General features: G+C 34.7%; 2 protein-coding genes and 3 non-coding genes across 5 annotated transcripts; 4 read left to right on the top strand and 1 right to left on the bottom strand.

Annotated features, from left to right (window-relative positions):
• The first annotated feature begins 1,261 nt into the window (after nt 1-1,261).
• LOC146935571 (uncharacterized) lies at nt 1,262-3,705 on the top strand. Its single transcript, XM_085749066.1, has 2 exons — nt 1,262-2,601; nt 3,579-3,705. The coding sequence occupies exons 1-2, from the start codon at nt 1,262-1,264 to the stop codon at nt 3,703-3,705; spliced, it is 1,467 nt and encodes a 488-aa protein (XP_085605192.1).
• Nucleotides 3,706-11,760: 8,055 nt separating this feature from the next.
• On the top strand, nt 11,761-11,831 carry TRNAG-GCC (transfer RNA glycine (anticodon GCC)). The gene has a single exon. It is a non-coding gene; the product is annotated as a tRNA-Gly (tRNA).
• Nucleotides 11,832-11,915: 84 nt separating this feature from the next.
• LOC146935573 (small nucleolar RNA snoR114) lies at nt 11,916-11,997 on the top strand. The gene has a single exon (XR_015033866.1). It is a non-coding gene; the product is annotated as a small nucleolar RNA snoR114 (small nucleolar RNA).
• A 23-nt stretch (nt 11,998-12,020) lies between these two features.
• LOC146935574 (small nucleolar RNA snoR114) lies at nt 12,021-12,102 on the top strand. The gene has a single exon (XR_015033865.1). It is a non-coding gene; the product is annotated as a small nucleolar RNA snoR114 (small nucleolar RNA).
• A 776-nt stretch (nt 12,103-12,878) lies between these two features.
• LOC146935575 (uncharacterized) lies at nt 12,879-19,689 on the bottom strand. The gene is made up of 12 exons (XM_085750730.1): nt 19,519-19,689; nt 19,344-19,440; nt 18,302-18,377; nt 18,088-18,184; nt 17,387-17,489; nt 16,957-17,090; nt 16,563-16,737; nt 15,154-15,308; nt 14,776-14,985; nt 14,176-14,523; nt 13,953-14,079; nt 12,879-13,356 (listed from the first exon to the last, which is right to left on the bottom strand). The coding sequence occupies exons 1-12, from the start codon at nt 19,654-19,656 to the stop codon at nt 13,205-13,207; spliced, it is 1,812 nt and encodes a 603-aa protein (XP_085606856.1). The 5' UTR covers nt 19,657-19,689; the 3' UTR covers nt 12,879-13,204.
• Nucleotides 19,690-24,140: the final 4,451 nt, after the last annotated feature.

Raw genomic sequence — 24,140 nt, forward strand, 5'->3', positions numbered from 1 at the left:
AAATTTTCAAATAAAAATAAAGTTAGAAAGAGGTTCTCACGGAGTACCGTGAACGACGCGGGTGCCTAACACCTTCCCGAATCGTAACCGACCCCCGGATCCAAAAAAGGGTTTTTCAATCTCATTTTTCCCTTCCCAAGAATAAAATTGAGCAAGTCCGGTAGATTGAAGGTTCAAGTCCAATCAATGGCTTGACACCCGAAAATCTTGGTCTATAAAATTGGCGACTTCACTGGGGATCCTACGCGGGTTAAGCCCACCTTTCTTTCTTTCTTTCATGCTTTATTATTTGTATATACTTTGTAAATGTTTATACGTGAGGGGTGAGAAAAGAAGTCCTACTCCCGGACTTGAGTGAAACCTAAGATAGGACGGAGTACGGTCATAGTGCCATACCAGGAGTAGTCCTGCCTATGTGTGCATGTGATATAACTCCACTCAACGTGGGTTCAAGAGTACATATACGTCACCATGAGTAGTCGTGATTGGCATTATTATTCTTGAAATCCATCAAGCGTTGAGGACCTTTAGATCACCCTTAACCCATCTTGGCCATTTATTAGGACGTAGTGCGGAGACTAAACCAGGAGTAGTCTTGACTTTGGTCGTCACGCGATACTACACTCAAACTAGACTTCCTTACGAATTATTGGTCTAGGAGTTAATCCTACGCACCGAGATATTCATGAGGGTAGTTGTAAGTTGGGAACTTGGTAGAACCCTTGTTACAAGTGCAACTTGAAACCATAGTCCTTACCAAATGGCGTTACTCTCACCTCCAACATTTTGAATCTAACCCCTCATGTATTTTATGTATTCTAGCATAACCATGCATACATGCATTCATCCATAAACCTTTTTTTTCCATCCATAAAAAAAATGTTGAAGGACTTAGCCAAGTTTTTTGTAAACATCAAAGATATGGACCTTGTAAGAATGAACACCAAGCAATACAATTTCAAAAAATCTTATCTAAGCTTTTGCTTTTGTTAATGAACTTTGTCCCTGGTTTCGTTCTTACCTCTTGAAAAAAGAACCGATTGCGATATCTTTACAAATTTTCAAATGAAACCATGTTCCTCTACAATGTTTACAAATTAGCTTCGATAAGTCCTTCAAAAAAAAATGTGTATATTTTTTGCATAAGCATTTCATGCATCAGGTGCATTCATAGTTTCTAGTCTGTGTCTCACACCGTGTCTTCTCCATAGAAGGTCAATTCATCAGTATACTCGCATCTACAACACTCGAGCAAATCAGAATGGATCATCTTGAACAAGAGAACCACAAGCTTCGTGAAGAGGTGACAACTCTCCGGGCCGAAAATGAGATTTTGAGGAACTTAGTATCTTTGATGACGGTTGCACAGAGTCAGCCATTGTCTCTTCCTATTGGTATCACTCAAGCTCAGATGGTTGCTTCCACAACCCCGATTTCAACAGTGTTTGCTAGTAGTCCTCAACATGCTATGCTTGAAGGTTATCTTTGGAGCACACCCTTAAGTTCTGGTGAAGTATTCCATCCCGGTGTCTCTAAGGTTCAAACTCCTCTTGTGCAACAGACAAAGCCTATCTCTCATGCTTCTATGACTTACTCATCACCTTTGATTCATACTACTCAGCAGGGCCATGGGGTGATCTATCACTCAGGAAATGTGGTTGCATACGACCGGATAGCTGAACTGGAAGAAAAATTTGATAGAATACAGTTGGAACTGAAAGCTCTTCGTGGGAAAGAACTGTTTGGGAAAAATGCTTATGATCTTTGTTTGGTTCCTAATGTGGTGATACCGCCCAAATTCAAGGTCCCTGATTTCGAGAAGTACAAAGGGAACACTTGCCCTGAGCTTCATTTGGTAATGTACGTAAGAAAGATGTCTGCTCAAGTAGGTAATGATGAGCTCCTTATCCACTATTTCCAAGATAGTTTGACTGGTGCCGCACTGATATGGTACATGGGTCTGAGCAAGGATGATATCAAAACTTTCAGTGATTTGTGTGAGGCTTTCGTCCAGCGATATAACTACAACTTGCACTTGGCCCCAAACAGAAAGGAACTACAGGCCATGACTCAGAATGATAATGAATCCTTCAAAGCTTATGCCCAACGATGGAGAGATGTCGCCGAACAAGTCCGTCCACGTCTAGAAGAGAAAGAGTTGACCGAGATTTTCCTGGAAACTCTGGATCCGTTCTATTTTGAGCATATGCTTGCAAGTGCATCTGGCGATTTCGCGGATATGATGACCGCGGGCATGCGTATTGAAGATTGGGTTCGAAAAGGACATTTGATCAAAGAAGTTGTTCCCACTAATGGTTCAGAGGAGGAATACCAGGAAATGAGTGTGGAGGAGAGTCAGCCTCAACAACTGTATCCGGCTTATTACCCTGTTGCCGCTGTTATGCCTGTCACAAATGCTCTGCAAAGTGTGGGTTATCAACCCCAGTTTCAGCAATATCAACAACAGCCTCGACAACGGACTTCAAGGAAGCAGATCGATCCCATTCCCATGAAGTATGCAGAGTTGCTTCCAAAGTTGCTTGAAAGGAATTTGGTCTATACCAAGGCACCTCTGCCAATGACAACAAAATTGTCAGCCCGGTACAGGCCCGACCTCTTTTGTGCTTTCCATCAAGGGGCACCAGGTCATGATATTGAGCACTGTTGTGCATTGCAGAAGATAGTCCAGAAGTTGATCCAGAAAAATCTCATACCTTTTGAAGAGTTTTGAATTTGAATACGCAAGTTAATCCGCTAGCGGATCTTGGTGCATGGAATGTTTAGCTGGAATTGGGTCTTTGCTGAAGTTTATTTCTATTACTCATCTGTTTAATTAATATGTTTGTTTGTTGCTTTATGTTTTTCAAAAAAAATCCTTTCATCCCACCCGAGACGGAAGTGAACTTGTTTAGGGCTTTTTGCTTTATGTATTTTCATCATTAATTAAAAGGTCGTCTCGATCTCGACTTTGTTTTATTTTGTGCTTTTTCTGGAAAAATGGTAATACAAAAAACCAAAAAAATTCTCTTTCTTTAAATCATTTTCACATACCTGCATAATCATAATGTTTATATCAATAATCAAATCATGCATTAATAAACCCGTTGAACACTTTAACCCTATGCTCTCTCTCGACTTTGAGTTCTCTGTGTTCGAAACTGAAGAAAAGGAGGATGAAAGTTTCCTAAATGTGATATATTGCCTACGGGGGCATTTTGGCCGTCGAAGCTGCAAGTATCAAGAAAGATTGTCCAGAAGAGGACTTTCATGTACAAAGACAGGCACGAGATGCTTCCATCTACCTGCAGGGATATTGTACTTCAAGTGCACACTTTAACAGGGGCAACCCCCCCACCATCCCTCAATATACAATATAAAAGCAGTGCCCCACATGGAGGTCAAAGTTCTGTCAACGGGAATTCCAATGAAAGCTAAGCTGGATTGAATTTAAAAGTGTTATTGCAATGTGCCCTGTACAGTTATGTCAAAAGGATAAAGCAAGTATTTGACAAAGAAGGCTCGTCCCCGTGAAAGTCAAGAAAGTGGCTTTGTGCTAAAAATGTGTTACCTGATTCCAGGGGCAATGTATGCCTAATTACCAAGGATAGTGATGAACTTGTGTGTCCTATGAATGCCAGTGCAGTCAAGAAATACTTTGTTAAAATGAAAAGCTCGATAAGCCGCAAACTGGAAAAAGCGGCTTAGGCAAAAAAGAGCGTCTCGATGGATTGAAAACCTGAAAGGGCGGTCCATGCAAAAATTAGAGACAAAAAAAAAAAGAAATCAAAAATCAGCTCGATAAGTCGCAAACATTAAAAAAGCGGCTTAGGCAAAAAAGAGCGTCTCGATGGACTGAAAACCCGAAAGGGCGGTCCATGCAAAAGTTAGAGACATGTAAAAAAAAAGTGATAAAAAAAATGTGCTTATCCTGATAGGTTGACACCCGCAAGGGCGACCTATGCAAAAGTTAAGGATTGTGACAAAGTAACTGCATCTGGTCGGACATGACTCACTTGGGGCAATTCAGCCGTCAAAAGACGTCCGATTTATGGCAAGGTAACTGCATCAATTCAGATATGATTCATCTGGGGCATTTTCAACTGTCAAAAGACCTTCGACATGAAGCATCTGCAAATTAAAGACTCGGAACAGTGGAATTCAAAGTTGTTAGAGAGCATAGCGGTTATCGTGTTCAATGTACCTTTTCCAATATAATTACCATTTTCCAAACTTTTTAAAATCTTTGGAACCATGCCTTTGGCAGGTCACCACTCCTTTACATCTAATTTGAGCCTGTGCCCATTTATTTGAAATTCTCATTTATTCTGTTTGCATAATTTTCTTCTAGTTTTGATGTGAATACTTAAAGCAAAAAATAAAAAAAAAATCTTTTTTAATGTCTTTTGAAAAGCATAAACAACAGGTACATCTTCTTTGAATTTATGAGTAGTAGAAACATACATCAACATTCGTCCCAAGGACAGTTAAACTCTGCAAGATAGTTATGGACAAGTGCTGTGTGATGACCTCTGTCAAAAAAAAAAAAAAGAAGAAAAAAAAATACAAAAAAAAGAAGAGTTCGCTAAGTCGAAAACCCGAAAGGGCGGCTTAAGCCAAAAATGAGCGTCCCGGTGGACTGAAAACCCGAAAAGGGCGGTCCAGGCAAAAATTAGGGGCATAAAAAAAATATATATATATACTCTCGGTGGATTGTAAACCTGAAAGGGCGATCCAGGCAAAAGTTAGGGACTTTCAAAAAAAAAATACAAAAAATGAAAAAAGACAGAGGTATCACAGTTCAAGTGGGCCAAATGGAAAGAATGCACTTTGTGCTGGCTTACGAGTGACGACTTTTGCTAGAATGGTTGATTGATGGGTTTTATCCCGAGAAATGGCGACTTTTGCCGGTGATTTGATGAATGACGACTCCTGCCTATGGTTTAATTGACGGTGTCTCCCATCTGTGGCTTGATTGATGTATTTTATCCCTTAGAGATGGCGACTTCTGCCAAATTGTTGATTGATGAGCTGTTTCCCCAAGAGGATTGATTATGGGGCATTCTGTCTCCAAGCGGTTTGATTATGGGGCGTTCTCCCTTCCGTGGTGTGGTTATGGGTTGTTCCCCCACCAGTGGTCTGAGTATGAGCTTTACCCTGACAGTGTTTAACTCATCTCCAGTAATGTTATCCCCAATGAAGATTGCCGAGTGTTTGTACTGCGGTGTCAGCCCATCTCTCATCTTACCTATCCTCTTTTGTTTCATCAAGTTCACCTGTCAAATACAGTCATACATTCATACATTCATGTACTCATACATTCATTCATACATATATTCATGCATATAAACATTCATGCACATATTGTATGCATATAAAATATCATTGCATTTACCACCTCGTGTCTTATTTCAACTGTATCTCATAAAAGCGTCTACCCCAGTGTGTCTGGTCCAGAGATGTCATTCACTGTAAGCCCGGTGGATTCCGGCGAACTCTTACCAAGCCCGGTGGATTCCAGCAAACTTATCAAAAGCCGAGTGGATTCTCGCAACCTCTTATCAAAAGCCGAGTGGATTCTCGCAAAACTCTTATGAAGCCGAGTGTATTCTCGCAAAACTCTTATGAAGCCTAGTGGATTCTGGCCAACTTTTATCAAAGCCGAGTAGATTCTCGCAAATGTTTACAAAGCCGAGTGGATTCTCGCAAACCTTTCATCAAAAGCCGAGTGGATTCTCGCAAACCTTTCATCAAAAGCCGAGTGGATTCTCGCAAACCTTTCATCACAAGCCGAGTGGATTCTCGCAAACCTCTTATCAGAAGCCGAGTGGATTCTCGCAACCCTTTCATCAAAAGCCGAGTGGATTCTCGCAAACCGTTCATCAAAAGCCGAGTGGATTCTCGCAAACCCTTCATCAAAAGCCGAGTGGATTCTCGCAAACATTTCGTCAAAAGCCGAGTGGATTCTCGCAAACATTTCGTCAAAAGCCGAGTGGATTCTCGCAAACATTTCGTCAAAAGCCGAGTGGATTCTCGCAAACCTTTCGTCAAAAGCCGAGTGGATTCTAGCAAACGTTTATTTTGCTTCAAATGGTCAGTCCCAAACCACGGACAGCTTGTGTTTACCTGTCATTCCCTTAATATGTCGTCCCCAACTTGTGTTCAAGAGGCGTCACTAATCCAATACATAAAAAGGTCATCCTCAAGGTGTTTAATTCATAAATGTCACCAATCAATTTGTGTTCAAATGGTAGATCCCATCCAGTAATCACTTTATCAATACTAACCAATATAGACAAGCTTTATCTTCTGTACTTTCGTCCTTACCACGGGCTGTCGGTAATGGACAAGCTTTACTTTCCGTCTTGAGCTTTACTTTCCGTCTTGAGCTTTATTTTCCGTCTCAAGCGTTATTTGCCGTCTCGAGCTTTATTTTCCGTCTCGAGCTTTATCTTCCGTCTGAGCTTTATGTTCCGTTCAAGCTTTATCTTCTGTATGTTCGTCTTTACCACGGTAGTCGGTAATAGACAGTCTTTTCTCCCCAGTGATACCTATCAGTTTGTTCCCCAATCAGTTTATTTTCGCAGTCTTTGCATTCATACTTGCATCACATGCATTCATATCATTATATTCATCGCATTCTTAGTTTTTTAGCTGGTCAAAATTTGGTGTACTTAAGTATTTAAGTCTCTTCGACCCATCGATTTAAAAGTCTTCTTTCAAATCTTCGTGACGAAGAAACTTAAATAGGGGCATCTGTCATACCCCAAATTTTGACCATGTTGCTCTGTTTTTACCCATTTTTGTCTGTATTTCAAAACGGCTTAATTTCTTTTTTTTTATTATTCGCTTTAACCAGTTAAAATTTCTTCAGTCGTTGTTTAATAATTTAAAGTCTTTTATCTTGCAAGTAAAATTTTGTTCGCGCTTTATCTAGTTGAAATCGCTTTATTTGTTTTTGGCATTTTTAAATTTTGACGCGTGCTTTTAAAGCCTTTTATTCATTTCTTTGATAAATAAACCTTTTTAGGTAAATTCCTTTTGTCCGTATGATTAAATTGTTTAAGACGTTTTGTTCGTGTTTTAAAAAACACCGCGAGTTTTAGTCGTCTCAGTCGAAGTTTCGACAGCTTTAAATTTTATTACTTTTTTTATCACTTTTATTTTATTTTACAATTCTATTTTATTTTATTTCATTTTTACCATTTATTCTTTTGCTTTTAATGTCATTTTTATTTTGTTTTTATCAACAATTTGTTTTGTCTTAAGTCCACTTGTTACATTGTTATTGGTCCAAAGAGCATCCAAAGCATTTTCTTTCTCTCCAAGTTTCATTAAGGGCAGTCTTGTCTTTTGTCTATTCATTCCATTTAACCTAGTTGGTCCCTATATATAGACCCCCAATCATTGGTGAAAGGAGGCTGCACTGAATTCTATAGAAACACCAATTCACAAATCGGCAGTCTTCAAAGAGATCAAACACACTTTTCTTTCAAGTTTTTCTCAAGAATATTCAAAGAAAATTCCAGCAATAAATCCATAAGTTTCTTTTGCGTACAAAAAACACAACAAATTTTCCAACTACCATTCCTTTCATTACCAAATCTTCCTACACAAATTCCATAACTTTTTTTCCTCCAAAGCTCAAATCAAAGATCCAGAAAGGTCAACATAATGTAATTCCAATTCTCATTTTCCTAATCTATTCATCACACTAACACAAACCAAACAACCACATCAAAACCATCATCACTACACCAACACAAATCCTCAAACGATTTTAACACAGTCATCAAATCAGCTCAACAAAGCTTCAATTCCAACATAAATCAATCTCAGTGAACCGTCACTAAACCGGTCCTCAACAACTCATCAAGAACTGAACCGAGCAGCAACATCAAAGGCATGATTCTGTTCTCTGAGCTCTCACGTCAGTGGATTCGTAGTGTTAGTAGCCTCAACTAAGCCAAGCGAAACCAAATCGGATTTGAGGCAAGAAGAAAGAGGATCGGAGCTCACAAGTATCCAAGTCCTCAGATTCGAAACAGAAGAAAGAAGAAAGTGAAAGGTGGATCCGAGTCAAACCGAAGCTTGCTCCAACGATATCAACAAGGAGAATCGATCTGGATCAGCAAGAAGAAGATTGAGGTATGCGTTTGTTGTTGTTTTTGTTTTAATAAGATTCTGTTTCATTGTGTGTGTGAAGATTTTCGAAGAAAATGAAGGATTAAGAGTAGAAAAGAAGTGTTTAGTTGTTTTAAAAGCTTTTTGTTAACATGAAGGAAGAAGGAAAATGGATGCTGGTAGTTTAGGAAGAAGAAGCCTTGCTGGATCGTTTCTATATCACCCTTGCTGGACCGGTTCGGTTTGAACCGACCCGTTCCTTAACCGGTCCAGCTTCTTTGAACCGATCCAAGCCCATCTGTGATGATTTGAGGCCTGTATTTGCTTGCTGACTGTCTTTTACTGATTGCTTGCTGCACCCCTCTGCATGCCTACTGCAACCCCTGTTCTGCATATATTTTTCATAGTTGCACCGTTTTAAATTCACGCATTTTTTTTACATTTCAATTAATTGTGCCAAGATTACATCATGCATTTTACTTAACTTATTTGATATTTTAAAAGCTTGTTGCATTCATTACAAAAATTTTAGTTAAACATGCATCTTTTTTTATTTAGTATCGTTTATAGTTTAGTTAGTGTTAAACTTTTCATTGCACATGCATTTTGCTTTGGCTTAAACTCTAAAACTTATTCACGCCTATCTTATTCTTGCTTTATTTAGTATATGCTTTGCTTGCATTTTGGTGCTTTTATTTCATTCTAAATGCTTTATATTTCAATTGATTAGTGTGTATAACTAGGAAATGGATGTATATTTTTACCATTGATTTGTAGCTTGGCAAAGAGGCCATAGAATGTATCTAGGAATTTTTGTAATAATGTAGGTAACACAAGCACCGACACTTGCACCGACACCATATCACTTTATTTATCGCTTTACGCTCGCTTTATTTTTCGCATCGTTACGCTAGCCTACCGTTAAGTTAGAAAAAGCTTTTTTTTTATCTCAAAAATCAAATAAGCAAAAGTCAAATTGTTTTCTTAATAAACCTTGGATCCAAATCCAAGTGGTTTTCCCTTTGTTTTCTTAATCAAATTCCTAAATGAACTTTAATCAAACTTAGACCAAATTTCTCAAATAAAATGAAACAACCTCACTTCTATTTTATTCTTCTATACCTTGAGGTCTCGCAACCCTTCTTAAAACCATTTTCAAAATCAAACTAAAATCAACCCAACCCACCAAAAATATTTTTGAGAATGAACTACGGCGGTTTTGATCCCTTTTAAGGGTACGTAGGCAGAGGCTTTATTCCTTTCAAATCGATCAAATAAAAATAACGAAAACTCAAACTTCTTCTCCCTCCATTCTTTCACTTCAAACAACAAATTTTCAAATAAAAATAAAGTTAGAAAGAGGTTCTCACGGAGTACCGTGAACGACGCGGGTGCCTAACACCTTCCCGAATCGTAACCGACCCCCGGATCCAAAAAAGGGTTTTTCAATCTCATTTTTCCCTTCCCAAGAATAAAATTGAGCAAGTCCGGTAGATTGAAGGTTCAAGTCCAATCAATGGCTTGACACCCGAAAATCTTGGTCTATAGAAAGGTATGTCAAGATTTAGGAGATGAATTGTGTGAGCAAACATTATGAGAGCTTTGCCACCAGAAATTCGTAGTCAGCAAGGAAATTTGTTCAACAATCAAAGTAACAAACACAACGTTCTAGTAGCTAGTGATGCAGTGGGGATGGGCCTGTACCTCAACATTCAGAGGGTGATTTTCAGTAGCCTTTCGAAGTACATTGGTGACAAAATTCTTACTGTTCCACCAATTTGCAGGAAGAGCTGGTAGAAGAGGATGCCTTATCCTGGAAGTAATTCTGCTACTAATATAAGTTTTCACTTCTTCGTAGGGCATCACTGAACTTTTTGTGAATTGTTCCGGTGAATAGTATTTCAAGTAACAGCATTCCTGAGAATTTGTGGTGGGAGTCAGAGGAATATCAGGGGTGCCATTTCTCATCACATTCTTCAACAGTTGCAGAACATGAACATCAAGAGTTGATAATATTATTCACCTTGAATAGTTTAAATGCTTTTGATTACATGCTAAATTTCTATCTTAACTACACAGCTCTAATCAATTCATTCCGTTAGCTTCAGCTCTTTGCTTGTTGTTGTGTGTAGAATTGATTCTACGTTGAAGCTATAATTTGTAATTTTTAACTCTACGTGATTCATACATAACTATATTCAACTCACTTTTACCCTATGAAGCACGGACTCTGACACACACACCGCGACACGACACGACACGGACACCGCGACACCACTAATGTAAAAAATATAGGACACCGACACCGTTACATATATGTTACTTTATTTAAAGACGATCTAAAATGAAAACTAAAATACATATATAAACATCTAACTTGAGCAATTTATGTCATTAGAAAAAGTTCTACAATAAAATATCATAGTATTTGACCTTTATTAATTCATGGGTTAAATATGTTTTTGATCCCTATAAATATACCAACTTTTCGTTTTAGTCCCTCTAAAATTTTCCTTCAACTTTTAGTCTCTAAAAAATTTTCCATTTTCACTTTTGGTCCCTCTTTTAAAGTAAAATCATATGTAGAATTCATATTTTTGAATAAAAATTTGCAGAAAAATTCATAATATTATAAGAATCTCTCCCAAAAAAAATTGGAATTTTTTAACCTAACATGAATTTAATATGAATTTTTATATTTTTTACGGTTAAAAATTCATATTTAGTTCATGTTTTGTTAAAAAATTCTATTTTTTTTTGCGGAATAATTTTTACAATATTCTACACATTTCTGCATAATTTCATTAAAAAATACAAAAATTAACTTAAAAATAGGGACCAAAAGTAGTGATTGAAAATTTTATAGGGACTAAAAGTTGAAGGAAAATTTTAGAGGGACTAAAACGAAAAGTTTGTATATTTATAGGGACCAAAAACATATTTAACCCTTAATTCATCTGCCGTTAAAAAAGCCAAAAATGATATAATCAACTATAATGTCTATAATCCATAATTGATCAACATTTCTCAAAAGATATGTAACTCGTGTCTATGGTGTGCGGAAGCAAGAGAGAAAAAAAAATTGTTTTAGATATTTGTCTGGGTTGTCCGACACGGCTCGTAAGAGTTTACACAGGTGTCGGACACCGATCGTAGAAGTGTCGAAGTAAAGAAAAAAACAATTATTTAGGACACCGGTTCGACACGTGTCGTACGGGTGTCATAGGAGCGTCGGACACCGACGCGTGTCGGACACCGCGACACGCCTAATCCTAGAGGTGTCTGTGTAAGATCAAAATTTGTCACCAAGAAAAAAAAATTAACTATATGTCTAGGATTCAAAATTCAGTGATGGAAATAGAGTTTCAAATACAATTTTCAAAGAGTAAAGAGTGTGAATCGGTATAGAGGTGAATCTGTCTCAAGGTTGGAGCAGTAACATCTATAGCAAGACAAAAGCATGGTTGACTTTGGATGGTTTGGAGACACAACATATGTTGTAATGAATCTATATGTGGTGTATTTCTTTCTTAATTAGTGCATTCCTCCAATATGTATTTTGAGTTTTCTCTGTCTTATTATCATTGCAGTGTCTAGATGTTAAACATGTAATAACGTTATCAATAGAACAACAACAAAGCACCAGTGGTCTAGTGGTAGAATAGTACCCTGCCACGGTACAGACCCGGGTTCGATTCCCGGCTGGTGCAATATTGGAGCTAAAATCACCTATCCTGAAACTTAAGGATGAAAAATAATGCCTCTGAGCTCCTTTTTTCCCTTAATTTTGGTTGGAGCTGTGATGAAAATATTTGTGATGTGAGGTAACATCACCTATCCTGAAACTTAAGGATGAAAAGTAATGCCTCTGAGCTCCTTTTTTCCCTTAATTTTGGTTGGAGCTGTGATGAAAATATTTGTGATGTGAGGTAACATCACCTATCCTGAAACTTAAGGATGAAAAATAATGCCTCTGAGCTCCTTTTTTCCCTTAATTTTGGTCATTTAATATGTTTTTGGGTGGTAAATTTGTTGCTCAAATGTATTTTTTTTGTAGTTCAATTCAATTAATAAAATAACTAACAAAAAGACAATTGATTTCCATACATGTATGAAAGATAGTGACAACATCTCAGACATTCAGGATCAAAATGATCGTTGTTTGCTCATATGGGGATTGTGTTGTTGCATTCTCAAGGAGATATATCTGAGGTTAATTTAGCCATCGATGTCATGTCATATAAGGAGCGTTGACACCAGAAACCTGTAGGCAACAAGCTGATTTGTTCAAACAATCAAAGTACCAAATACAACGTTCTAGTTGCTACCGATGCAGTGGGGATTGAACTGAATCTCAACATTTGACGGGTGATTTTCAATAGCCTTTCAAAGTACAATGGTGACAAAATTCTTCATGTGCCGTCATATGTAACTCACTTTCAACAGGGAAAGCCCTTCTATGCTTTGAATAAATGGTACCACTGTGGGTATGTCAAAATCACGGAGACGCTCCATGATTCTAGCATACCACCGTGATAGCAATCATACACTAAACCAAATGGATTCTAATAATGTATTGTTTTTCTTATCTCCAAATGAATGTCTAGGTTTTTACCTTCACCATTAGCTTTGGTAAAGTATTAATCTCAATATAGCATAATAAATTTATAGCTGCAACAATGATGTCTAATTTGATTCAGTTCATGTTTGATTTACCACATCACACAATTTTCAAGAACAAAAAGCTAATAAAAACATAATTAAAAAGCATTATTTTGATACATAAAATGCAATTTTGTCAGATCGCATAAAATAGCGACATGTTCAAATTCCGCTACACATCAATGATATGGCGTCGCTTTAGCTGCCATTTGACTATTTTAAGCTAAATAGCATATGGAAAAACAACAATTTGTTCAAGTTCCTCTGCGTTGTAGCACTATAGCACCACTATAGCCGCTATTTAACAACGCTGATAAAATATATAGTACAACATCCTTATGACCTACTTGATGTCAAAAACATATTTCAGAAGCACTGCTTTAGATATTTGAAACAGAAAGTTTTCCTATAACAAAAATGATCAATGCCTGAAGTGCCTCACATTGGTAAAGAGTAGTGAAACACCATACTTATTACAACAGTCTATAGCATCCTGATCTCTTATACTACCACCTGGTTCTGCAATAACACCAATCCCACTTTCACATGCTTCTTCCACAGCATCTTTCCAAGCTGTTCATAAATAGTCAAGGCACATTCTCGTTAAAACAAAAGAAAAACGAGTATTCTATATCTATATCTAGTTCTAATTTGATAAAGTTTCATTGAAGAGTACTTGAGAATTCACTATCATTTTCTGATAGGTTTAAATACATTTATCCCTACAATATATTTAACTTTTTCATTTTAGTCCTATAATATACTTATGGTTTTTTCAGGTTTTAGTCACTGTAATATTTGGTTTATAAGCAATTAATCCCTGCATGATACAAGATTCAAACGAAAAAACTATATTACAACACAAAAAACAAGGAAAAAAAAATCATATTAGGGACTAAACCAAACAAGGACCAAAATAGGGTCTAAAATGGAAAAAGAGTATATTACAAGGACCAAAAATATGCAAACCTTTTCTGATATAACAATTTATTGTTACTTAATGTTATTTTCTCCCAATATATGCACCAAAAAGAATCATTAATCCATCCACAACCAATTTGCTGTTACTCAATTTTATCTTCTCGGTGAAGAATCATTAGTCAATCTACAACCAAGTCTTCTTTACAACATAGCATAAAAAATATTACTGTATTGCCATTAACACTTACCAAAGGGGAAGAAAGCATCACTAGCCAAGGCTGCTCCTTTAACAGCAGCTCCAGCTTTCCTCATTGCTATTCTTAAACTCTCGACACGGTTTGGTTGGCCGCTTCCCATACCTAACATACAATTGTCCTGCAAAAATTTAACAAAGGAAGAAATCAGATTCGTAAACCACCTCCATTGAATCATAAACAAGTTTCATAATGTATTATGTATACAAGGTAGTACCTTAGCTATCACAATAGCATTACTTTTGACATGCTTCACACATAACCATGCAAACTCCGCATCGCGAAGCTCACCATCTTGAGGAGTCTTCTCTGAGACTACATTGAACTTGATGTCGGATGGAGTCAAGTCATCTGAATCCTGAGCTAACCACCCTCCACCAACTTGTCTGAGTGAAAGCTTTCCGGGTTCATTCTTTTTTGCTTCGAGAATCCTCAGAGTCTTTGACTTTCCACGAAGAATCTCGAGTCCTTTTTCTGTATAGCTCGGTGCAACCACTATTTCATAGAACATCCTTGTCTCGCCATCGGTCGGGCTTCTAAATTCTCTTATTTCCTTAGCAAGAACCTAAAACATATAAAAACAGCATTAAAAAAAATTTCATTTGCTCATCCTCGCTAAGATGGAAATTTAAAATGTAACCTAGGAAAAGAGCCTCTGTCTTCACAAACCCTGTAATCTTTCTTAGGTTTTCGACTAGGCCTAACTCATTCTCACTGGCTTGTAAGGTGAGGGGTGTCATTCTATATAAACTCTTTTCAGGTCTTATCTCTTTTCAATGTAGGACCCGAGTTTTTTCAATTGCATTGGGATAATTACCTCATCAACTTCTACATTGAAAGCTACAATTCCGCCAAATGCACTGACAGGATCAGCTTTAACAGCTAGTCTGTAGGCTTCGAGAATGTCATCACGTGAAGCTACGCCGCAAGGATTAGTATGCTTCACAACTACACATGTGGGATTTCTAAACTCGCACACACAGTTCCAAGCAGCATCGGCATCCAAGTTGTTATTATATGACATCTCCTGCAGAAGAATGTTAATGTTATGGCATTAACTTAAACAAATATTACTAGAAAATATTGCAAATTTTCAGTCAAAAGCTCTCATCTCGAAACATGATATAATTTTAAAGTATACAATCGCCAGTAATTTTAGATTTTTAGATAAAAGTAATTAGTAGCCGACTCGCACCTTCCCATGGTGTTGGATGGCTGTAGCAATTCCACCAGCGTTGACCTCTGCAAGTCTTTTGTCATCATATAATGCAGCTTCTTGATGAAGATTTTCACCATAACGGAGAATACTTTTGAGTGAAAGAGGCACTGTCAAACTAGGAGGAAATTTATCTGTCATTGAAATGAGAACACAAGTCAATCATAGTGCACATTACTATTATTAATAGTTCTTGAAATCATGATTAATATAGTATAGCACGATGCATGGAAGTCGTATCTCGATTCGATACAAAATTGAAGTAAATTCATACGAATCCCTAGTGTGTATTTATTACATGGAGATAGTGTAATCAGCCTCTTTTTGTCAATATTGCTTAGTCAGCCATTTTTTTAGTCATGTGATATGATATGACTTTAATCTAAAACTATTGGGGTTCGTACATGATATATCAGCTTATAATTTAGCCATGTCACTTGTTTTTACTTAAAAATATCGTATTCTATTAGCAATATATTTTACGATTCAAAGTAAGATTCGATTCACGATTTGAAAAATAGTTCTTCCAATATGGATCTCAATATAATAACCATGCTTCAAATATTTCAATCAGAATACCAATATTCTCTACATCATGCAATGCCTTCATACAATATACAGACACTTTTGGTGGAGTTGCTTGCAAGTTAGTTTTTGGAATCAAATATGTCATCTATATCTATACTATATATAAAAAAAACTACCTTTTAACACTTTTGGGTTGGACTTTTTTTTTCTTTTTTTTTTTCCAAAAATAACCTCAATTTTCAATACAAATACCACATGTAACAAATAAGAATAAATTTAAATATTAAAACAAATGTAACAAACATGATATGAATATAAATTTAAAATACCACATGTCTGTTTTTTTCCCGTATCATTTAAAAAGTGTAACAAACTAGATGAATATATTTATACTTACTTTTTCATTATCCCAATTATACCCTTAAACAAATTTTTCTATAATAAAGATCGTTGTTGGTGTCATTAAAATAAAGAATTAAGATTATATTTTTTTTGTTATATTGTTTGTTTCATTGAAATATATAATCATCGTTAGTTTGATCTGCTATAATTTGAAAGAAAAAACATTTATATTTTTACTTTTAATCAAAATTAAAATTTTATAAAAAAAACAACGTTCATAATTTTCAAACATTAGTGTAATAAAAAGAGCGGAAAGTTTCAAATACGTTCATTGATTTCTAAATCTTCTGAATAAAAAACTAAATGAAATTTAAGTTTGCCATTTAATCTGCTAGGTATGGAACAAGCTTTTCCATTCTAGGATTATATTTGTAAATTATTTTATTTTCCTGCAATTGACATTTCTTTATCACTAGTAACTGTTACGTATAATAATTCGACACAAATTTGTACAGTACCTCCCCCACTTTCCTTCCATAGCCACTCAGCTACTGCAGAATCATATGAAGCAACATGCTGAAAAGCTTTCCATGCAAGCTTTAGCCTGAACTGTTCGTCTTGGTTTCCTTTAAGAAATTCTAGAAGGGCAGGGTAATCTTCTGAATCAACCACTACCAAAACATCCTTGTGATTCTGCTCAAAAACAAATTTATCATCTTATATTCAAAAGATATTTCAATAGAAAAAATAAAAATTCAGCTGAAGGACAGTATTAATGAACAAGGGTAATTTTTTGTTAATTCTCCAAAGTTCAATGGTATTTGGCCAACAAAATGTTTTCTGAATCATTTTACATAAAACTTTGACAAAATCATTTAAAAAAAAGCTGCCGTTTTCAGTCTAATAAACAACCTTTGCAGCAGCTCGAATCATGGCTGGACCACCAATGTCAATGTTTTCGATTCCATCCTTAAATTCAATGCCACCAGCTGAAGTAACTTTATCATAAAATGGATACAAGTTCACTACCACAACATCAATAGTACCTGAAATGGAAAACTTTCAGCAAATCAATAGAACATCTAAATCTCTCAAACTGAGAGACGACTTCAAACTCATTATATAGGTCAGTGTGTTTGTTATAAACAATGTTATCAATCAGAGATAGCGAAAAATAGCAATTTGTTCAAATTTTGCTACGCTACAGGGCTGCTATGCTGCTATTTGACAATACTTTGTAGTAAATAGTGTATTGCGGAACAATGAAGATTTGCTCAAATTGTGCTACGCTACAGCTGCATTTGACAACACTATTCATAACACAGCTGATAAAATAACTTACCAATTCCATGTGTACTGAGAGCTTCAATATGATGTTTTTGATCTCTTCGAGCAAGGATACCTCCATGTATGTTAGGGTGAAGAGTTTTGACGCGACCATCAAGCTGTGTAGAAAAATCATTACAGCCATTGTTAGAAATTATGTTAAGAACTACAAAGCCGAATTTGTACGAGATTTCAAAATCAAAATGCAAGGCGTATTGTCCCTAATTTTATAATGGGAAATGTTAACTAGTGCCCCCGGGGCACTAGTTAAGGAAATTAATATGGAAACTTTACATTGGGAAATGATGAAAAGTGGAATGTTTCACTTCAGAAAAGTCAAAAAGTTGCTGTCTTTAATAAAAAAAAAATCTATTTTTAACTTTCTTAACTAGTGCCCCGGGGGCACTGGTTAACACAACCCTTTTATAATTCATACTGATAGAACTTGACCAAAATCAGTGCTGTCAATGGTGGATGGCAGAATATGGCAAAGGGCCAAAGATCCGCCATACAAACACACAATTGCGGCCTATGGCAGGCATTCCTACACAAATTGGCTATGGTGGTTGTAAAAAATTCTGCCTCACCATAGTTGCCATTTAATAACACTGATCAAAATACACAAGGAAAAGCGACGTTCATTGACATAAAATCTCTCCAGATATGTACCAATGGTATACAAAATAGAAGGAGAACTGAAGCTACATGTAAACTCACCATTTCAGGGAACTGCGTAACCTGTTCAACTTTAGTAACAGCCACTCCAGCACTCTCCAATGCAGAAGCTGTTCCTCCAGTCGAAACAATAGTGAATCTAACATTAAAATAAAGGATCTATCATTGTAATGAAAAAAACACAAACGCGTGAAAAGAATAATATTCTAACATGTTAAAAAATGAACAAAAAAAATCCATTAATTGTAATAACTACCCTAATTCCTGGAGTCCCTTTCCAACAAATGCGAGATCCTTCTTGTCTGACAACGATATCAAAGCTTGCTTGCTGCCTGTTTCATGAAAACAAATATCAGGAATTGTAAACATCGTATCGTCTAAAATCATGTAAATAAATCTGGAGAGTCCTAGTCACCCTGGATCTAAAACTTTCTACAGATGAAAGGTAGTGTAAATGACTCGCTTGCTAACATAACTTTCTACAATATGGAGTTCATATTGATTCATTAGCAAACAATCTTAAGAGTAAATATGAAGAGAGTTTTGGTGCATTGATAGATTTGATAAAAAAACACTTATTTTAGTGGCAAATTGGTCATAGTAAACGGTGCAAACTGTGATGTAAACAACTGAATCACTTATTTCTGCCGGTCCTTAGAGAAATAATAGTACTAAGTGTATGTTTGGCAAAACACATATTTGAGCTTATAGCTTATAAGCTCCTATGACTAAAAAAGATCCATTGGGTAACCGTCATTTTCTCACAAGCTTATAGTTTATTTTTACTAGCTTATAGCGTGTTTTGATAAGCCAATTCAAGTAGCTAGCTAATATCTCAAAGCTTATCATTTTTCCTCTCTCCATTTTACCCTCGTAATCGTAATTGACAAAAGTTAAATATTAATTAAAACCTAAGTATAACAATGTAAGCTAGTTTTACTAAGTTGAAGTGCGTAATACAAGTTGATCTGCATAAAATCATTATACTTTCAAACTAAAACAGGCTCAATCAATTAAATGAACTAAATCCTAGATGGTTATGAATTTCTTATTTCTTCTTATATATAAACAAAAAATCATAAAAATAAAAATCATCCCATTTGATTAAAAACATTGTTTTTTTTTTTTTATATATAATTAATTTAAGGGTATGGTGCACTAAAAAAAAAAAAAACCATTTGAATAAAAATGTGATTTTATTTTATTTTTTTTAAAGTTTTAGGGTAAAAAGGAATATAAACTAAAACCATAAATGAAATAAGTGAAAAACAAAAAATGGGGTTTAAGCCAAGAATTACCATGAGAAGATGAAGCAGATTTTGGGGCAGATAATGAATCAGACTCAGCCATAGCTTTGATAGAAATATAACTGAATCGCTGTGAAGATGAAGAAACCTGAACATACCCATTTCAAAATCAATAACATTGAACAAAAACAAAGTCAAAAGTAGTAAAAATGAAGAAGAAAAATACCCAAGTTGTTGGAAGATGATGAGAAGAAAAGTGATGTGTAGAAGTGAGAGAAGAAGAAGAAGAAGGAGAGTAAAGGGTTGCACAGAGAACACGAGTGGTGGAGGAGGTGGCGGTGGCGGCGGCGGCGAGACCGAACATCCTCGGAGTGTGTTTCTGTGTGCGTGAGAGCGCAACTCAACAAAACAACGTTTGGTGTTGTTTAACACGACCAGCCTGTTTGGTTTAGGAGAGATGTGAAAGAGAGAAAAAGCGACGAGAGAAAGAGTCAATTTCTTTTGTTTGGAAGAGATGCGAAATAGGTACTACGACTAAACCAGCGCGGGCCCTACGAGTTTTTCTTCGATTTAAACTGCAAATAAAACAATATATAAAAGTAGATGTACAACAAAATTTGAATTTTGAAGTACAACATATAAAAGTTGAAGTTCAACAAAATTTTTATCCCTCCGTTTTAAAATGAGTGTCGTTTTAGGTGTTTAAACACATATTAAGAAATGCAATGATTAAAAGAAAGAGAATGATTATTTTACCAAATTATCCTTTATTAACTATTGGTAAGTTTTAAAAGTAATACTTTGGAAGTAGTGTGCAAAGTATTAATTGGAGGGTACAATTGAAAAGAAAAAATTATTATTGCATTGGAAACTGAAAATGACATTCATTTTGAAACAAATTTTTTTGGCTAAAACGACACTCATTTTGAAACGGAGGGAGTATTTGTTTTTTTAATCTACTAACAATATAACAATATATAAAAGTTGAAGTACAACAAAATTTCATAATCGTCCTCTTTAAAATTCATGATCCTTTGATTTATATGCATAATGATCATTTTCCAAAATTTAATTTAACTGTTTTTTTAAAAAAAAAAACAAATTATTTATGGATAATGGTTATCACAACTGTAACAAATTTAAACGAATAAATATGAAATTAATTAATTTGTTAAAAAAAATTACGGATAATGATCATCACAAGTCTAACAAATTTTTCTAGGATAATTATGAAACACGGATATAACAATTTTTCACGCATATTTGTTTTTTGGATGCAAAATTAATAAGTCTTCGAAATATTTTTAATTTTAGAATTTTATTTCTTTTTTTAAACTACTAACAATACATAAGAAAATTCTTTCAAAAAAATTAATATATAAAAATTGAAATCCAACCAAATTTTATAATTGTTCTTTTTAAAAGGCAATAAATTTTATAATTGTTATTTTTAAAAGGCAATATATTATCATGATAATTACGGACGACTATTTTTTCAATTTCACACAACAAATTTAAATATCTATTTTTACTACTAATCTACTACTACTACTACTACTACTACTACTACTACTAACTACTACTACTATAATAAGAAAATAAGAAAATCTTACTCTAGTAAATTTCATAATTATTCTCGATTAAACTCAAAATCTTCTTAATTTTATGGCTTCAATCGTCATTTTACAAAATAAAAATTTAATTTATTCATCTTTAAAAAATTATTATATATATTTTTGTTTATCTTCCTAGCCGAACTTATTCCCTATGTATCGTCATTTTTCAGATTTATTACTTCCAAGCTAACTAATTCTCTATATCATCATTTTGTATATTTATCACTTCGGAGCCTCATATCGTCATTTTGTAGATTTAGCACTTCCAAGCATAACTAATTCTTTTGGTTTATCACTTCCAAACCTAACATTAATTCTCTCAATCTTGCAAATAAAAAATGCAAATTTGTTTCATCTTTCTTCTCCTTATGATGGAGTTACTTAATAACAAATTTGCATTCTTTAAGATAGTGTATCAACTTTTTCCTATGCCCATATATAAGGATCAAAAAATTTAATGTCTTCATCAAACCCACCCCCATAAATGCCACTCATGTTTCATGCATATTCATCCTCCATAGATGAGTATGCATATTCAAATCTCTATCTATCTCTCTCGGTGGCTTTGCTTAGGGTGCAACCCCCTATTCTCACTATTTTTTGGTCTTTTCACAGCCAAGGAATTGGTTAGGGAATTAGAGGAACATGTACCTGAGCAAGATGCATTTGTATCCAAGTTGGTGTGGGAAGAAAGACTAAATTACGTGCCCGAATCAGAAGTTGCCATGTGATGATCTTATATAAAACTTGTGGGCAATTAATGGAAAAATTAGTTTTTCTTTTTTGGGTCCTTATCTTTGTTTATTGAATGTACTCCCCCGGTCTCAAATATAAGAAAAGATTCCTTTTGTAGGTTCATTGAGTAGTTAATGTATCTAGTCTACATTATAAAGCAAAAACATTAATTATTCAATGAACCTAAAAAAGAAATTTTTTCTTATATTTGAGACTGGATGAAGTATTTTGGGTACATAAAATAGTCATATATATGGGCATAGGAATCGTAGAAAAAGTTGATACACTATCTTTTTGTTTTTCCAAGTAATGTTGATGATGCCCCTAGGGGTTCCACTTTGGTGCCATTAATGGCACCAATGGCACCATCCAATTCCATCTCCACCACACACACACACATCACACACACATCCCCACGCGGACCCACACACATCAACGGCCAGGATCTCTGCTATGGCACCAATGACACCATTTCTAAGTCACTGAAATATTTCCCTTTTTGCAATTAAATGTGAATCTTCCTCCCATCCTAACTTATTATTTCTATTTTCTATTATTGCTTTTGAAAAAAAATAAATTATTTTGTTATTTTAAATTGTATCATGATGACATTCTCACATTGATTCATATTACAACAGTAGTAGTGAGTTGATGGTTGATTATGTCCAATATAAGCATTTTACTTTTCAAATTACATCCCTTGAAGCACAATAATTTTGCGACTTTTTAATCATTTCAATTGACATTACAATCTCATTGTCCACAAATTAAAGGGGAAGAAGAAAATTACTTACATATGAAATTAAGAATAGAGATTTACAAAGCACATATCCAATGGGGTGTCTACCAAACATTTTCTAAATAATAAGTAAACCCTTTGGTGTCAAATGCCACTTTTACCTTCCATCATCCAGAGGTGGCCTCCATGGTCCCCTATTTTCTTAGCCATGTTCCTTACTCTCTTCTTATCTTCCTCCCTCTCTTTTGTTGTGTCACAAAGATGATTTTGGTTGTATGCATAAATTGAAATTTAATACAGTGGTTAATAAACATACGTACGTACACACTATAAAGAAGTGGCATGAATTGATGTAATGTAAATGTCAAACCTTATTTGATGTCAGAAAGTTGCAAGCCATTTCAAGTTTTGGTTCTCACAATAAGTTTGCAAATGGGTGAGAAAGTGTGAGAAAATTGATAGAAAGGGTACAAAGAAGAAATGTTTATGAAGAATGAAGATAGTGGTAAAAGAAAATGTATCTAATTTCAAATAACAGTGCATAAAAATTAACTGTACAATTAATTGCACCAACCATCCATAACCACGTGTGGTACGTAAGAAAAAACTTGAAAAGAAAACTGCCACCAATAAGTGGGCGCGGCAAGAGTTTAAAACTAAAAAGGGTATAATTGAAAATTAAATAGGCTACACCAAAATGAAAAGTATTGAAAATTAAAAAGAGTTTATTAATATGTATGGATGTATGGATGTATGTGTGTGTGTGTGTGTGTGTGTGTGTATATATATATATATATATATATATATATATATATATATATATATATATATATAGGTTTGCTACAATAGACCCACTCATTTTTATGAAGGTCTATTTTAGCAACTAACACCTTTTTATTTGGACACAAAGACCCTTGTTTTTGTTTTTTGGAAAAACTAAAACTAAAGGATATAAATGTAATTTTCATTAAAATGTTTGATTTTCAATTTTATTTTCTTTTTGTTTTACGAGATCTCCTCAGGCCCACCATTCTCTTTCTTCCTTCTCTTTTGCTATCTCTCTTCGTTTTTTGTTATTGCAGCTCACTACGTTCACTTGAAATAGCTAGGAATAAATTGATTATGTGTTTCTACTTTGCTTGCTTCCATTCACTTGAAATCAATGTAACAATTCTTGTGCTAAATTTGTAAGAGTGACAGATAAGGATAAAAACAAAATGTTGGTTCAAATAAGAAGAATAAGAATAAATATTTGTCATTGATATATAAAATAAAATTAGACAAAAGTTTTTTTTTTTGACAAGCAAATTAGGCAAATAGTTGTCATTGATAAATATAAATATAAATAAAATATATGAAAAACACAGGACATATATTTTCCATTCATATAATAAAAAAATTCGATAAATATTTGTCACTGATTTTTAAAAATAAATAAATAAATAAAATTTTAACACTGATAAATATAAATAAATATGAGACAAATAATTGTCATTGATAAATAAAAAAAGCATGAGATAAATATTTGTCACTAATCAATAAGTGAAATTTATTAATTATTTGATATATTCTAAATAAAAATAAGAATAATTATAATATATCAACGGTAATTTATTTATTAATAGAAAATATGAGTGATGCTATTTCCAGCGAACTTTTTCATCAGATACCAGTCACGAATCATTTGTGTGTTGGATCTTCGATTTAGTGGAAATCATGGCTCCCAGTAAGGGAAATAGGAACTACTCCACTACAAAT

Source organism: Medicago sativa, chromosome 3 (assembly GCF_051527215.1).
Source record: "Medicago sativa cultivar Bolivia chromosome 3, Bolivia_mono, whole genome shotgun sequence".
NCBI lineage: Eukaryota > Viridiplantae > Streptophyta > Magnoliopsida > Fabales > Fabaceae > Medicago > Medicago sativa.

Excerpts from the sequence above, each read along its gene's own strand:
- LOC146935571 (XM_085749066.1), top strand. The coding sequence starts at position 1,262 with ATGGATCATCTTGAACAAGAGAACCACAAGCTTCGTGAAGAGGTGACA. Across the intron at positions 2,602-3,578 it reads ACAACAAAATTGTCAGCCCG|GGGCAATGTATGCCTAATTA; the intron begins GTACAGGCCCGA and ends ACCTGATTCCAG.
- LOC146935575 (XM_085750730.1), bottom strand. The coding sequence starts at position 19,656 with ATGTTCGGTCTCGCCGCCGCCGCCACCGCCACCTCCTCCACCACTCGT. Across the intron at positions 17,490-18,087 it reads TTACGCAGTTCCCTGAAATG|CTTGATGGTCGCGTCAAAAC; the intron begins GTGAGTTTACAT and ends TTTTCTACACAG. Across the intron at positions 14,986-15,153 it reads CCATCCAACACCATGGGAAG|GAGATGTCATATAATAACAA; the intron begins GTGCGAGTCGGC and ends ATTCTTCTGCAG.